This window comes from Pinus tabuliformis, chromosome 7 (genome assembly GCF_031772625.1).
Source record: "Pinus tabuliformis cultivar Carrire ecotype Pingquan chromosome 7, CPIR1, whole genome shotgun sequence".
NCBI lineage: Eukaryota > Viridiplantae > Streptophyta > Pinopsida > Pinales > Pinaceae > Pinus > Pinus tabuliformis.
Window position 1 is genome coordinate 470432244 of NC_142293.1, and position 16426 is coordinate 470448669.

General features: G+C 39.2%; 2 protein-coding genes across 2 annotated transcripts; both read left to right on the forward strand.

Annotated features, from left to right (window-relative positions):
* The first annotated feature begins 611 nt into the window (after positions 1–611).
* On the forward strand, positions 612–5413 carry LOC149247982 (uncharacterized). Its single transcript, XM_089446710.1, has 3 exons — positions 612–918; positions 1047–1382; positions 1605–5413. The coding sequence occupies exons 1-3, from the start codon at positions 612–614 to the stop codon at positions 5411–5413; spliced, it is 4452 nt and encodes a 1483-aa protein (XP_089302836.1).
* A 7713-nt stretch (positions 5414–13126) lies between these two features.
* On the forward strand, positions 13127–14819 carry LOC149247983 (uncharacterized protein At1g24485-like). The gene is made up of 3 exons (XM_089446724.1): positions 13127–13211; positions 13641–14214; positions 14465–14819. Exons 1-3 carry the CDS (start codon positions 13127–13129, stop codon positions 14817–14819), a joined length of 1014 nt encoding a protein of 337 aa, XP_089302850.1.
* Positions 14820–16426: the final 1607 nt, after the last annotated feature.

Here is a 16426-nt window from a genome sequence, read left to right on the forward strand (position 1 = left end):
GGATCTTCGATGGAGGGCCTTATTTCCTTTCATCAGCAGGCCTCTACATGAGGCCTTGGAAAGCAAACTTCGTTCCAGAGAAGGAAACTTTCACCCAAGTCCATGTATGGATTCGCCTCTTCTCTTTACCTATTGATTACTGGGGCTTAGCTACACTAAAGTGCATAGGAGATCGACTTGGCACCTTCATTAAAGCCTCGGAGGCAACTATGCAAAGGAAGTACACCTCCTGTGCCAGGATCTGCGTTGAAATGGACGTCTCAGGTGCCCTACATGAAGGACTGTGGCTAGAGTTCAGAGATGAAGATTACTTTCAACCTATCGACTACGAACAGATCCCCTTCCAATGTAGGAAATGCCATGAACATGGTCACCTCGTAAGGGAATGCCCATTAATCAAACCTGTTGAAGAAGCCAAGCCTAAGTAGCTGGCCCAGAACCGGGAGGTTTTCAAAAAACCTAAACCACGACAAAGGGCCTACAGGAAAAGAGTAAACAAAGCAGTAACAGACCCTAGCATAACTCTTAACCCCTTCAGCATTCTGGACTCAGAAGCAGACTCAGAAGGAAACAACAAAGAGACAAGGTTACCAGAAGATCCTCAAAAAACTATGACAGACCATCGATCAACTGATGCAGGGGAAACCACCGAAAACGCAGTAATACAAATGCATGAAATAGCAGATGAGCGAGATGAAGACACAGACATGTTAACAAGCGATGGGGAAGACCTAGAACTCAATGAAGTTCTAGAAAAAGAAGGGGTAAACCTGACAGAAATGGAAAAACGCTGGAGAACACAAGGGCTGGAAAATATCCCGGAGGAAGAAATAAAGAAGATCAGTGACCTCTTCATAGCAAGACAACAAGCTGCGCTAGACAAACAAAAAAAGAGATTAGGAATCATGAAAAGCACAGGTAACCAATCCAAAAGTCTTTTTCTTCATTCATTAGGATGGAAGCAAAACAAAAGAGGAGGCAGAAGGACGAATGGAGAGGTTCTTCATGATTTGGGTATCTTTATGATCAATTTAGGCAAAATGAAGGATCTTCATGCCTTCCTGACCTACCAATAACCTCATCATCATCAATGAAAATCATCTCCTGGAATACAAGAGGGCTCAACAGCCTAATCAAACAAAGACTTCTCAAGAGGAAGTTACAACAGGAAAAACCAGATATTATGCTCATTCAGGAAACAAAATGTGCCACTGATCAGCTGGAGAACATCACCAAAAAGCTAGGAAAATCCATCAAATACATAGAATCAGCCAGTCACGGATGGGAAGGAGGCATTGCAACCCTCTGGGACTCCAGAGTCATTGAAATCACCTTTATGGAAGCTACCAGATCTTACATTGCCACAGAATTCCAACTCACAGGTAACTCTGAAACCTACCTCTGCATAAATGTCTATGGTCCTCAGCGTTTAGAAGATAAAACTTCGTTCTTCAACTCCTTAATGAAGTTAAAGCTAAGACACCAGCATTCAAAGATCATAATGGGAGGGGATTTCAACATGATCACCACCCTCCTGGAAAAAAAAGGAGGCCTCCGGCGACTAAACAGAGACTCTGAACTCTTTGTTGACTTCATGGAATCAGCCCAACTGGTCGACATCCCCCCAAAAAATGGGCTCTTCACATGGAACAACCAAAGAGGAGGGGAGCACCGGATAGCCTCTCGTCTTGACCGCTTTTTGATCTCAGAAAACATCTTGCTGGAAGGAACAACAGTTAACTCTGATATCCTCCCCTGTGGGGGATCAAACCACTGGCCCATCGCCCTGGAAGCTGCTTTTCTTGAGACCCCCAAAAACAGGCCATTCAGATTTGAGAAATTCTGGCTAACGCACCCAAACTTTTCTGATCTGGTGAAGAAATGGTGGGAAGAGCCCAAAAATATAAGGGGAACCAAAATGTTTAGACTCCAATCCAAACTAAAACACATCAAACTCAAAATCAAGGAATGGAATGCTTCCGAGTTTGGTAATATTTTTAAGGAAAAGCACAAGATAGAAGACAGCCTAAGTCAAATTCATAAGGATTGGGCTTCCGGGATTAATAGGGAGAACTCAGATGAACAGGAAAAGATATTAATGCAGAAATGGCAGCTCTGCTGCCAACAGGAAGAAATCCTTTGGAAACAAAAGTCTCGTATCCAATGGTTGAAGGAGGGAGAGCAAAATACTAAGTTCTTTCATAGATCAACGATGGATTACAGGGGGGCTAACAAAATCCTGAAGCTGACTAATACTTCTGGAGAGGTCATCCAAAATCATAATGAGATTTCAACTTTGCTCACTAGTCATTTTAAGCAAATTGCCCAGGAATCCCAAGAAGATCGATCGGAAGCGAGAGAGGAAATAATTCAGGCCATCCCCCAAATCATCACTCCAGCACAAAATGCCTCTCTGTTACGAAAAATCTCAATGGAGGAGGTGGAGGAGGCTGTTAAAGGCATGCCAAATGATAAAGCTCCGGGCCCTGATGGTTTTACTATAAACTTCTACAAAGCCTGTTGGCAAACAGTCAAAACAGAGGTCTGGGAAGTAGTTGAAGATTCACGACGATCAGGCTCAATTCTTAAAGGCTTAAATTCTACTTTCCTAGCCCTTATTCCCAAAGAAGAAGAAGCCCTGACTCCAGAAAAGTTCAGGCCCATAGCTCTGTGCAATGTGATTTATAAAATCATCTCCAAAGTCATCGCTAACAGGCTAAAACCTATCCTCCCAGACATCATCTCGGAGGAGCAGTCAGGATTCGTGGAAGGCAGACAAATTCTGGACAATATCCTCTTGGCGCAGGAGATGATACATACTTTGCAGTCCAGGAAAGTCCCCGGCATGATGATCCAGCTCGATCTTTCAAAAGCCTTCGACAAAGTGAATTGGAACTATCTGGAGGCCACTTTAATGGCTTTTGGTTTTGATAACAGGTGGACCAAATGGATTCTCGCTCTCATCAAGTCAACAAATTTCTCTATTTTAGTTACTGGCTCCCCCTCGGCCACCTTCTCTCCTTCCAGAGGCATAAGGCAAGGAGACCCACTGTCCCCCTTCCTTTTTGTGATCCTCATGGAAGGGCTTAGCAGATATATTCACAGAGCCAAAGCTGAAGGGAAAATCAATGGTTTGCGCCCTTTCCTCTCCTCCCCTGCAACTACTCACCAGCAATTCGCAGATGATACTATGCTGCATGGATCTCCAACTGTCAAAGAAGCCAAGGCTTACAAGTCTATCTTATCTCTTTTCAGTAAGGCATCAGGTATGGACATAAACCATTCCAAATCAACAATTTTTTTCTTTAACACCCATGTATCTATTCAAAGTCATCTCACCAGCATCCTAGGCTTTAGAAATGGCTCTTTGCCCTCGAAATATCTGGGAGCCCCGCTCACCACCAAGCCCTGGCAAAAGATCCATTGGGAAAGGCTCATAGAAAGCATGGAAAAACGATGCAATCACTGGACCCTCAGGGCACTCAACTTTGCAGGACGCCTTGTTTTAACTAAAGCCATCCTGCAGGCCTTACCTCAGTATATGCTTTCAATCCTCCCGGCGCCAAAAGCCATCCTGCAGAAAATTCGATCCATCCAAAGATCTCTTTTATGGAGTGGCAGCGCAGAGAAGAGGAAATGGGCTCTAGTGGCCTGGGAAAAAATCTGCAAATCGAAACTTGCTGGAGGGTTAAACCTAATAGACCCTGATACTAGCAACAAAACTGGGGGAGCCAAACTATGGTGGCGCTGGCTGAAAGAGACAAACCTCCCCTGGGTCAGACACTGGAAGGCGAAATATACTCCTCATTGCAGAAACCAAGACCTCACAAGACTCCGAGAATTACTGGAAGGCTCACCAATCTGGAACCTAGCAAAAAGAAACCGTAACATAATTCAGGACCACAGCTTCTGGGAGATCCGAAATGGGGAATCAACCCTCTTCTGGGAAGATGCCTGGCAACAGCACCCAAAGCTTGAAAGCCCAGACCTTGCAAATTACAAAGCAAATTGCCATAACAGAGGCAAATCCACCGTTCATCATTACTGGACCCCAAATGGCTCTGACCAAGATTGGAGAGAATGGACCCTTCCAGCTACTGAAAACCCTAATGAGGAAAATAACAGCATACAAGACCTGATTAAAGTCCTTCACAAACGGAAAATTAGGATAACCACAAAGGCGGACAAGCTAAGGTGGGGTATGAAGGGCAATGGAAACTTCACTCTTAAAGAATCCAGAGAGCAGATGGAACTCATGGAACAGGGGGAGACTGTCCCTTGGTACACCCAGGTCTGGGATCCCTTATTCTGGCCAAAAATTCAAACTTTTCTATGGCTCCTTATGAGGCGCAAGACGCTCACATGGGAGAACCTGAGAAAAAAAGGCTTTGAAGGCCCCTCCTTTTGCCCTATGTGTAATCAAGCAGAAGAGACTATGAATCATTTGTTCAATACATGCGATTGGGCTAACCACATCTGGCAAGGGATTGAAAACATCATGCAGCAAAATAGAAGAGACATGGACTCCATCCAAAACACAATCACCAATTGGCCAAGTAACTACTCGGAGAACCCTCAAATCAACAGCATATGGAAAGCTCTGCCTGGTTTTATCACTTGGACAATATGGAAAGAAAGGAACAGAAGAATTTTCCAAAGTGAACACAGGGTTTTAGAACACCTGAGACTTACCTTAATGGAGAATATCCGCCAATTGATTCTGGTGAAAAGCAAAGTCGACCCTTCCATCCAAATTTCTGCGGAGGACCAGAGAATCCTGAAGGCCTTCAACATCAGCTACAACCAAAGCCAAAAGACCCAAGCGAAACAACAGAACATCAACAACACTCCTACGGATTGGACTTGGCCACCTGAGGGCTTCCTGAAATTGAATTTTCATGGCGCTTCGCGAGGTAACCCGGGACCAGCTGGCATAGGAGGCCTCATTCGAAACCAGAGAGGTGAAATAATACATATCTACAGTCAAGCGTTGGGCGAGGCCACTAACAATGAAATGGAATTCGGTGCAATGGAAAAAGGCTTAACAATTCTACAACGAAACCAGACAGAAAATGCAGTAATTGAGGGCGACTCTGAGGTTGCCATTCTGATGGCAAGGAAAATCTATGGGGGAACGCCGGCAAGCAAGGCTACCAAGCACTGGCGCCTAGCTATGGTCACAGAGAGCATAGGGAAACTGCTCGGGAAAATGAAAGGTCTTGTCTTCCAGTCGGTAAGAAGGCAGGCTAATTCGGTTGCCGACCACTTGGCAAACCATGGGATCGAGAACCCAAACGGAACGGTGGACAGCTGTTGGCATCAAGTTGAGAGTAATCAATTGAAACAACGATGCTCTCATCTCGCACGAATAGACTTGGTGGCAGCTGACAAGGCAGATCGCCAGACTGTCTAATTCTCCACAATAAAAGCATGGATTGGTCGACGGGAGGAGAGCCATCAATACACAGCAAGCACAGAAGGACAACAGGCCTGAGGGGAATTATGTGCACCGCAGGTCACAGGAAATTGTACACTAACTTGATCTGGAGTGACATAAGCCGGCGCAGTTTCACAGGACAGAGGGACACTTGGCACCCCCAGATCCGTGCAGGAGGAGGTGATCAAAAACATTCTCAATCATCTCAATCCCCCTACACTCCTCTGAATCGCAGCATTTATGTTGATCGGACATGCAATTTGCATACCACGATCCGCTCCACCGCCCAAAATCTTCCCGCTATCAACTATATATCAACCCTTGTAACCCCTTGGAGCATCAACTTTTCGATGCTCAACAGCCAGAGACCTTTGAATTGCATTCTCTCTCAGGCAAGCACCAATCAAGAGAGTGCTCCCATGGCAGGAGAAGGATGCCGCAACCAGTCTGCAAACAACGACCTGCGGCTCGCAAAGGAAATTTACGAGCGGAGAACGTCTGAAAGGAACAAACGGAAGATTATAGACCTGGAGGCCTCTGCTCAGGAGGAAGAGAGTAAACTCTCTGACCATCAATTAGGCCAGGAAGTTAACTGGTTGCAAGATCCGGGGACGACCAGCACACGGGCGACCCAATTCGTCTGCACCCAAGCTGAAGCGTGGAGAATGAAGACCATCCTGGCTAAGGCCATGGATGTTCAAGCGGAGCAGGCAGAGCAGTTGAGAACTCTTCAGCAGTTCGCAGCTACAATGACAAAGCAGCATATGGTGGTGGTCCAAAGCAGTGAATTCAAACTTACTGCTCTGCACGAGGAGGTAGACACCATAAGCGGGAAGCTCATTGTCCTGATCAAGTTGCTCAGGAAAAACATCGAGCCAGATAGTAAGCCTCCAGAACCTCATCGGGGCGGTCCGTCATCGGGTAATCAAGCCAATGCCATCCACTGCAAAGAGGTGCACCTGGTGCCAGACTCTTCAAACAATTTCTGATCAGCCTTCCTGGTCCCTCAGTTGGACTTTGTCTTGTTTTGTTCTGTTTTATTCCCTCTGTTATGTGCTCGCAATTTTGGCCTAAGTCGCCCTGCGCGGTGTACCTTTTGGCAGCACTCTGTTTCTCTGTTTCTATCATTTTCAATCCGTTATCAGCTGGTAAGGCCTGCTTCGTAGCGGCCAGTCATCTGCCTCGGCAGAATTTTTGTACTATATGTTTCTTCTGTTAATATCAAAGCTTATTTACACAAAAAAAAAGGATGATTTCACCTAATGTAAAATATGTAGGTTGCATCTCAAATAACTTAATCATAAAACAATAATCAAATATAATTAAGTGATATCACCATGTATGGAAACAATAGTTGCTTCATTGTTTCACTTTTGTTTGAAATTTTTTTATGGAATGAAACATTACAAGATTCTAGGTGAATTTAAATCCAACTAGGTTTGACTTTTGTTTGAATTCTTTTTATGGAATGAAGCATTACAAGATTCTAGGTGAATTTAAATCCAATTGGGCACCCAATCTATGTTATTTATGACAAAATTTATGAATTGTCTAGTCCTAATGTAGTAGTGTATGCTCGAATCGACATTGATGGCTGGTATGATGTTCCAAGCACATGAAACTGCCATTTGGTGATTTCAAAAGGATTTTGGATGCATTCTTCAATGATTACCCATTAGTGGATGACATCATGGATTGCTAATTAGTGTTATGTATTTCGAGTTTTGATGTTTTCCTTATGGTTACATTGATGCTATACTAGGTAAATTCCATCAATTATTGATTTTCAACCATCACAAATAACATTTTCAAGTTAAATATTTGTTGATTGTGTCAACGGTGACATGGAATTACATGGTTTGATGTCATTGGGCCTAATTTATGACAAGATGGACTCGCTCGAATCGAACTTCATCTTTTAAATGGATGGTTGAGAAATATTATTAGTGCCCTATTGAGTGATTTGGTTAACATCGAAAATCAACATTAGGATTTCACTAATGTCCATTAAGTCATTGAATGTTGACGACCTTTTGGTGATGGATAAACTCTATGGTATCAATGAAATCCTCTAGGTAACACAATTTTCTAGACACTTATGGTATTTGTTGGCCATTGATGAATTCTTTTGAGTTACATCATGTCTAACCAAAGATATTTCATTGTCACTGATAAGCCTATTGATGATCGATGAAATGCATTGTGTCACACATTTTGTTACCCATCAAATCTCGTTCAACACTGATAGGGTTGTTGGAGGTCAACGAAATATTTTGGGTTACATATTTTGCTACTCATCAAATTTCTCCAATTATTGATAAGGGTGTCAAAAATCGATGAAATATGTTAGGTTGCACATTATGTTTCCCATTGAATTTTTCCTAATGTTGATAGGCTTGTCAGTGGCTAGTGAAATATTTCGGGTAGCACATTATGCTACTCATCAAATTTCATTGATCATCGGTAGGTTTGTTGGTGATAAGATAAATATGTTGGTCACTTGTTATGTTATGCATCAAATTTTGCTAATGACCAATGAACTTGGGTGATTTTAAGAAATTATTAAAGGGATATTTCTAGAGTCGATGAAGAGGGGATATAGGGACGACTGAGCAAAGAAACTCACAAGCAGTGTATCTTCTGAAAAGGGCCAGATCAAGGGGTGGCCTACATGACAGAGGATACTAGGAGCCACTAAAACATGATTTTCAAAGAAAAAACTCTTTGACCATGAAAAATTCTGGAAAGGAGTTGCACCTTCATACAAAGAAGAGAAGGAGGTATATCTAGTGTTACCATAAGGGGAGTCATGGAAGGGAACTGTGAACTGGCCACCTTCAAGGTTTGAGGTTCCCGAGGGAAGAACCGGTCCAACAACATCCTCAATTAGGTCTTCTGAGTTTGTTCTTGTCACAAAATGACCATCCAAAATGCTACCTTGGAGAGGAAAGTGTGCCATCAATGAATCCATTGTTTCCTAGCCACTAGGGGAGTTGTTTCTCACCTCGAGGACTGGTTGTCGATGAGGTGAAAATGGTTTTACCCTCTAGTGGGTCCTCCAAGTAATCGACTAGTGTTTCTTCCATAGTAAAAATATTTACCATAACATGCATGTAACACTGACTCCTGTATTGTGTGGCCGTTATGGGGGAGCTTAAACTTTGTTTGTTAATCATACAATGTGTTTAGCTCTGGTGAATTTTTCATTGATTGGGAGGGTTAGACTTAACCCATTCTTCCCTCAAAACGAAAACCAAAACGTGGATTTATGTCAAGTAGGGGCTTACATTGAAACATGGAAGCAAGTGGCAGTATTGAGACCTATCAGATCAAGTTAGTGGGTGCCATCAGAGGTCGTTGTTGGAGTAGAAGCCACCTACTAGGCCTCCACTCCTATTGTTATTCATTTATATAATAAATTATTTACTAAATAAAGGCATAACTTAATTATTTGTTAAATGAAGTTAGTGTTCTTCGTCAAAATCCTATGAGATAGCTCACTAGCTAAAAATATTAACATGGTAAATATTAAAAAATTGCAAAACTCATCAATTATATCAGTAAAAAGAGCTCCTAAAATCTAACTATAAGTTGAAACACTTAATTTTTAGTTTTTTAAGAATTCATTTTCTACATTTAACCTCCATGCCTCAAATGATATTTTATTTTAAAAGTTATTACAAATTTTTCTCTTATGTGTTGGCTTCATCAGTTTGATATGAATTATATTAGTAGACTTGTTTATTTTGGAATAGGGATTCCATAATTTCATTTTAATTATCAATAATTGCTAGGTAAATGATAATTATTTAACCTCCATGAAACATTCTAGAATATTCTTAATGATATTCACAAATCAAAAGTTGAAATTGATCTTCAAAGTAGTTATTCCATTTTTGTCATTTTAATTGAATTGATTAATTAAATAAAAATGTCATTTGAACAAGTGTCATGAAATGAGTTATGGTTTTTGGGATATGATATTGATGAACCATGGTATTGGTCCATAGTATTCTAACAAAATCTATTTACAAATTAAAAATCTTCATGATAAAGTGACGTTTAATCCTTGAAAATTTTTGTTACATGTTTATTTAAATGCATACATATTTAAGTTATATGTTAATTCCTTTTATGGTTAATAATAATAATAAAAATAATTTAATTATTTTTACGATTTTTGCACCAAGAACAACTGTATAATTCCCTTAGTGCTCAACAAGTTGACACGTGTTCCTTTTAAAATAAAAATAAAATATTCTCTAAATGAAAAAAATATATATAAAAAAAAAAAAAAAAACAAAACAAAAATGAAAATACATATTTGATTCATTTTAATTAAAAGTATTATAAAACATCAATGTTGGGTTGATATTACAATGTAGTGTGAATTCCAACAAAGATTTATTGGAACTACATGTTGAAATTGGGTACCCTAGAAGAAGTTTAAGCCTCATGAGATTTGATCCTTCTAGCCTACTTACTAGATCTTTAGTTAAAATGAATTTATACCATGAGATGTATTATAAAATCTTTAAATACTTATTATGGATTGATGTTTATTAATACTTATCAATCATTTAATTTATAAAACTATAATAGTATATGTTTTTAACAAAATTTGATAGTTTATCCAAATACACCGTAAAAACTACAATTTCATTTGGGCTAAATGTCATTTACGATCTTTCAGATTTAAATGGAATCGTCAAATACAATAATAGAGTCCTGTTCGACCCCAAACTTCAAATCTAAAATATATACATTTCATTTATATATTCCTTTCCTGATATATAAATATATTTCCACATTCTTATTTTCATTATTAAAATATGAGAATTTAATCTAAAATCACTAAGTAAAATAATAAATTTAAAAACATATGAAAGAATTTAATTAATGTTATTTATTTTTTACTTTTAATTATAAATATATTTCACTCTTTCTTTTTTCACATTTTTATTTACATTATTAAAAAATTAAAATTTAATCTAAAATTACTACGTAAAATAATAAATTCCAAAAATAGAAAAGAATCCCATCAATAATATTTATAAGATAATAATTCATTTTGCAAAAAAACCAAGGAATATGAATATGAAGTGAAGTTAATGCCAAAAATCTCAAATTGCTTATTAACTCTAAGATACAAAAAGTCCAAAAGTCCAGATTGTGAGTTATCCTAAATATAGATTATGTTGCTAGTGGGTGTACTTCGATGGTGTTTGTTAAGAATATGTGATTTTTAAGCAAAATTCCAAAATTCGTTTAATCCATATGAGAGATCTTCATGGCAGAGGAACTATCTTTGGTCATTACTGGAAGTAGTGAAAGAAAAAAGAAAAGATATTAGGTAAATCTAGATTTTTGGTGACTCTCAACTAATAACCAAATGGACTATCTTTCAAATCAGTATTGAGAGCATTTGACTTAGACTTATTTTACAAATCTTTCAGAATCTATGCAGTGTTTTGATTGACTGTCCTTTAAATCCATTGTCAAAGAACTCTAAACTGTCAAATCTAAATTATATACATTTCATTTTTATTTCTTTCACTCTTAAATATAAATATCTTCCTTTCCTGATATATAAATATATTTCCATATTCTTATTTACATTATTAAAAGATGAAAATTTAATCTAAAATCACTAAGAAAAATAATAAATCTGAAAAATAGGAAAGAACCCGATTAATGATATTTTTTTTACTCTTAGTTATAAATAAATATCTTTCTTTTCTTATCTACATTTTTAAACTATTAAAATTTAATCTAAAATTAGCACGTAAAATAATAAATTTGAAAAATAGAAAAGAATCCCATCAATAATATTTATAACTATAAGATAATAATTCGTTTTGAAAAATTCCAAGGAATATGAAGTAAACCACATTAGTTGGTTCGAAATGTCACCAAATAACATTGATGTGATTAATCCAAAAGACATGCTTATTACAATATGAAGTGAAGTTAAAGGCCAAAAAGATGAAATTGCTTATTAACTCTATGATATAGAAAGTCTAGATTGCGAGTTATCCTGAATATAGATTATGTTGTTCGATGGGTGTACTTCGATGGTGTTTGTTAATGAGATGTCATTTTTAAAGCAAAATTCATTTAATCTAGATTAGAGATTTTCATGGAAAAAAAATTAACAACTAACTGTGAATTTTTTATTTATTAAGTCTAGATTTTTGGTGACTCTCAACTAGTAACCAAATAAACTATCTTTCAAATTAGTATTGAGAGAATTTGACTTAAACTATTTATACAAATCATTCAGAATCTATGCATTGTTTTGATTTATTGTCCTTTAAATCCATTGTCAAAGAACTCAACCCACAATAATTAAACTATCTAAGGAAGTTTTGGAGTTCTCTTGAAACATTCATTTATTGAGAAATTTGTGATGGTTCCATAATGATGGAGTCTGTTTGAATGCATGAGGATGAGCGCATTGAGAACATATTCACTTTGTCTGCCAAACAAACTAATGCATGCCCCCCTTGCCTGGTCTAATGCAAGTCGTGCATTAATTCCTTCATTTTCATCCACCATCCCAATGCTGGAAATTCTTTAACTTCCTTGCTGCCATGGCCATATTTAGTACATTGTCGGGCGCGGCGCTATGAATAGCCTCCATAAGTTTCTCACTGGAAGAACGAAGCCTCTCAACATTGTGTATAGGAGGTATGCAGACAAAAATGATGCACGAATCCAGAGCTTTTCTTCTTCCGTTTTCAAAACATGGGAACTCTGGATGATCTCTTCTTTTGGGAAAGGCTTCGCAAATTTTGCTTGTTCCAGAAGATCTATATGGTTCAAAAGTTGATGAGACCTTCCAGCAATCAATTCATTTTCTGTCATACAATTGTTCAACCCTTACCGTAACTATAGGGTCCAGAGATTTCCTTAAAGAGTGCTCCGGAATGCATCTCTTACACTTGCCCTTAAAACCCCAGTTCTTTCACTTGGCTTGGTGCTGCAACAAGGGAAGGAGGTATCAAAGTAAGGAACAATGATCTCTTCTCTCCCGATGGGCTTGGAAACATGTATAAACATGGCATTTCCGACTACCAGCAAGCTCAAGTTCCGCAGGCAGGAATCATTAACGAGGGATGACAATAGGCAAAGTCTGGTATATTTCAGTTCTCGCAGACCAAGTCTGGCTTCCTTTATTTTGGATTTTGAAACAAAAGTCTATACGCCTTCATCCAATGAGTTCAGTCTTACAATTTCCCGAATACAGTTAACATCCACTTGCAAAATTTCATTTTTTACTTCTTGGCCAGCAAGGATTTGATCGTCCGTCTTAAATAGATGTATGGCAGGAACCTAAAGGTTGTTGGGCAACCAATTGGCTCACAGACTTTTCCTTTTGTCATGTTTTTCATACTTTTCCTTTTATCATGAAATGGGCAGTACTGGTTTACTAGTAGAAAATGTTTTGCATAGTCTTCAAGTTTAATTCTTAGCAGTTTGATCGTTTTTAACTCTTGATGTCCCTCATGGGTAGACTAAGTGACAGTTTGGTGTTTAGATTTTGTGTTATATAATATTTTGTGTAATATGTGTGATTTTTATTTATTGTAAGTCCCATATATTATGGCTATGTGTCAAAGCTTTGCGGTGTAGGTGATCGGGCATGTATGAAGCTCAGAGCTTTGTGGTCTACGTGGTTGGGCTTGTATGAAGCTCAGAGCTGTCTGCCCTAGATGGCTGGACTTGTATGAATACAGGAATCTAGGTGGTAAACCTCCTTTGGTGAAAGCTGGTAAGTTTGGGTTTGTATTATTACAGAAATCTGGGTTTAGAACTCTTTGAAGAAGGCTGATGATGCCAAGTGCAAGTCGTTTTGATGCCATAAAAAGACCTTGATTAAGCAGCAGTAGTTGACCTACTCCCTGGGATTTTATGAAAATTGATACAACCATGGGGAGAACTAGTAACCTCGCTTGCATCACCATGAGCACGCTGTTATGTTTATTTGTTGTTAATGTCGTTGCTCAACCAGGTACTATCCAACATTCTAAAACAACTTAGGATAGTTTTACTAGCAATTTTTTTGTGTTTTCGGCAACTTTTAAGTGTTTTGAATGGTCATTGAAGCTTGTTTCCTGACTGCATATTGGGTATTTAGTGCTCATATTCTTTGATTGAAGAACTATTCTTTCATTAATCATTTGAAATTTCCGGATAGCAGGATTTCTGAGTATCGATTGTGGCGGGAAAACTAGTCACACTGATGAAAACTATATAACATGGGTCACTGATACTAACTATATAGATGACAGTCAAACAATAGACACTGGGAATGCAACATATCCGTCTTACTTGAGAAGACTACGCTTCTTCCCAAAGCCTCTCAACAGGTCATGTTATGGGTTGCCTGTAGCTCCCAATAAGACTTACCTTTTAACGCTATGGTTTGCCGTTGGAAATTACGATGAATTTGAAAACTCCTTTGCTTTCACTGTTGAGACACTTGATATATTGGTTACGACTAACCTAACAATAAAAAACCAAGGTCCAATTTATTATGACCGAATTTTGGTTAGTTTTGGCAGAATGTTGTATATTTTCTTCATCAGAACTCGGGAGACTGATGATCCCTTTATCAATGCTATTGGGTTGAGGACCCTCCGAGATGGAATGTATGGACAAGTTATGTCGGCAACAATGTTGAATGGAGTATGGAGGGTTGATTTGGTGGAAATTCGACGGTCAGGTGAAAATTTTCAAGTTCGTACATGTTTTAAATGCGGAAATTATCAGCGGTAAATTTAAATTATTCGAATATTTTTAAGAGTATATTCAATACCAGTGAAATGTGTATTTCTTTTGTGACTTCTTAGCAAAGTGGTAAAGGGCATGAGATTTAAGACATCCTTTCATATTGATACTAGATGTAAAGAATTTTGATGCGTAAAGGTCAATTTTGATGTACTAAAGTTACTCTGTTGCGCTATTTTTTATTTCTATTAAGGACCGACTGCACTGAATAGCTTTGGATGGTGATTTGAGCAGGTATCTGCAAGACGACTTCGACCGCATCTGGGTAACAGGGCACATAAATCCTAATTATTCAAATGTTGTATGGTATGCAAGTTCTCAAGAGCCCGCTTCAACGAAAAACACCAAAAATATTCCTCCAACTAAGGTCATGCAAACGGCATGGGTTATGAACCTAGACTCCTATGGATCCACTCTAGGATCAGGCATTGGGTTCTGGAAAACCTTACTGGTGTTATATTTTGCTGAGATCGACATGTTAAATGCGTTTGAATCGAGATCTTTTTATGTCGAGATAAATGGGGAAAAACGGTCTGACATCATTACTATGGTATCAAATTACTCTGCGGCGGGCTTGACTCTGGTTTAGATTTTTTTTTTTCTGAGTTGGACTAATTCTATTAATAAAAAATATGGTACAAGACGATACAATCAAGAGAGACAGAAAACCGGCATCTGGAAATGGTAGGACTATCAACCTCGGTTCCGGAGGAGTGAAAAAAGCAAGAAGCTACAACATATGGCTAGAAGCAAAACACTGACTTCTACCCAGAATGGGCAGAAGCCTCAACAAGAAGCTTTTTCCCTTTCCTTTTTTTGACTTCGACCCAACCATCTTGGGTGAATGAGCAATAACAACTTGAAGATTGGGGATCTCCACAGGGGGGCCGTCCTTTTCTGAATCAGAGAAGGAGGTCATATGGACGCATTTCTGGGCGATGGCTGTATCGGAGGAATGCGCTGGACCATCGGTGGAAGGGACCACGGAATGAGGGGCTTGATCCAATTCTGCATCGCTACCTTCATCTTCAGAGCTAGAGGATTCAGAATCCACGACTGAAGATGGAGAGCATGGAGCCCATCGTTTGCACTTGGGCTTGGAGAGGTTATCCTTATTCTTTTTTGCCAGGAGAGATGGGCAGGGGTTTTGCAGATGCCCTGATTGGTGGCAATGGCGGCAACAGAATGCAGTATTTTCGTAATCTGGTGTCTGGGTCCAGACAAAGTCAGTTATCTTGAGATTGATTTGGTCTGGAAGTCCTTTGCTCAAATCTAACTCCGCACATATTCTGGCATATGTGTAGAGACCTTTATTTTCCTGCCAGTAATCTCCCATAATGAAACTGCCCAAGGTGTTGCCTATAGCTTTATAGACTGCACCATGCCATAAGTGGGCAGGTAAGTTTGGAAGCCTGATCCATACAGGTGTCCTGGTAATGACTGCAGTTGCTGGATCAAAATCTGGGAACCAAGGAGTCAAGAAGAGCCCTGCAGTTCCCATGAACCAAGGGCCTTCTTCTAAAGCCTTTTTATAATGCTTATTGTCATCAAATAGAACAATGAAGTATCCTTTTGAATAGAAACTAATCTTATAATTATGAGTCCAGTTTGCATGGATCCATGCATAGAGATCCCAAGATCGTGGCCACAGTTCGTTAAATATGCAGATGATGGCTCTTTCTGCAAAATCTTGAAGTTGGATTGCCAGACCTTCATGGGTGATTTCAACAGAGGGAACTTCCTCTATCTTGTCAACCAAAAAAGGCTTGGGTTTGAGGGCTTCCGGGGGTTTGGGGTTCTCAGAGTGTACTGCATCTTTGTAAGAGAAAGGAGGAGCAGAGGATGACTGTCCCGCTGCACCTCCTCTCAAACGAAGGGTTAACACCAAAGAGCTATTTCTGGTAATGCTGTAAGAAGAGAGGGGAAGAAGGTCTTCAAGTTGTTTACCTTGAAAGAGAAGTCTTTGAAGGCCTGAAGGGATCCCAATCTGTCGTTCTAGATCTAGTTTGAGATCCAGCACCAGATCTGAAGAACTGACCCATTGCAGGATGGTTCTGCCTATAGGTTGAGAAATTTGGATCTGAAAGGAGTCAAAGAAGAGCCTAGACATAGTGCCAGGGCCTCTTGTGCGTCCGAGAGCAAATCTGCCATGGCGATGATAGGGAGAGGATTTCTCCTCTACAAGCATATCTGGCG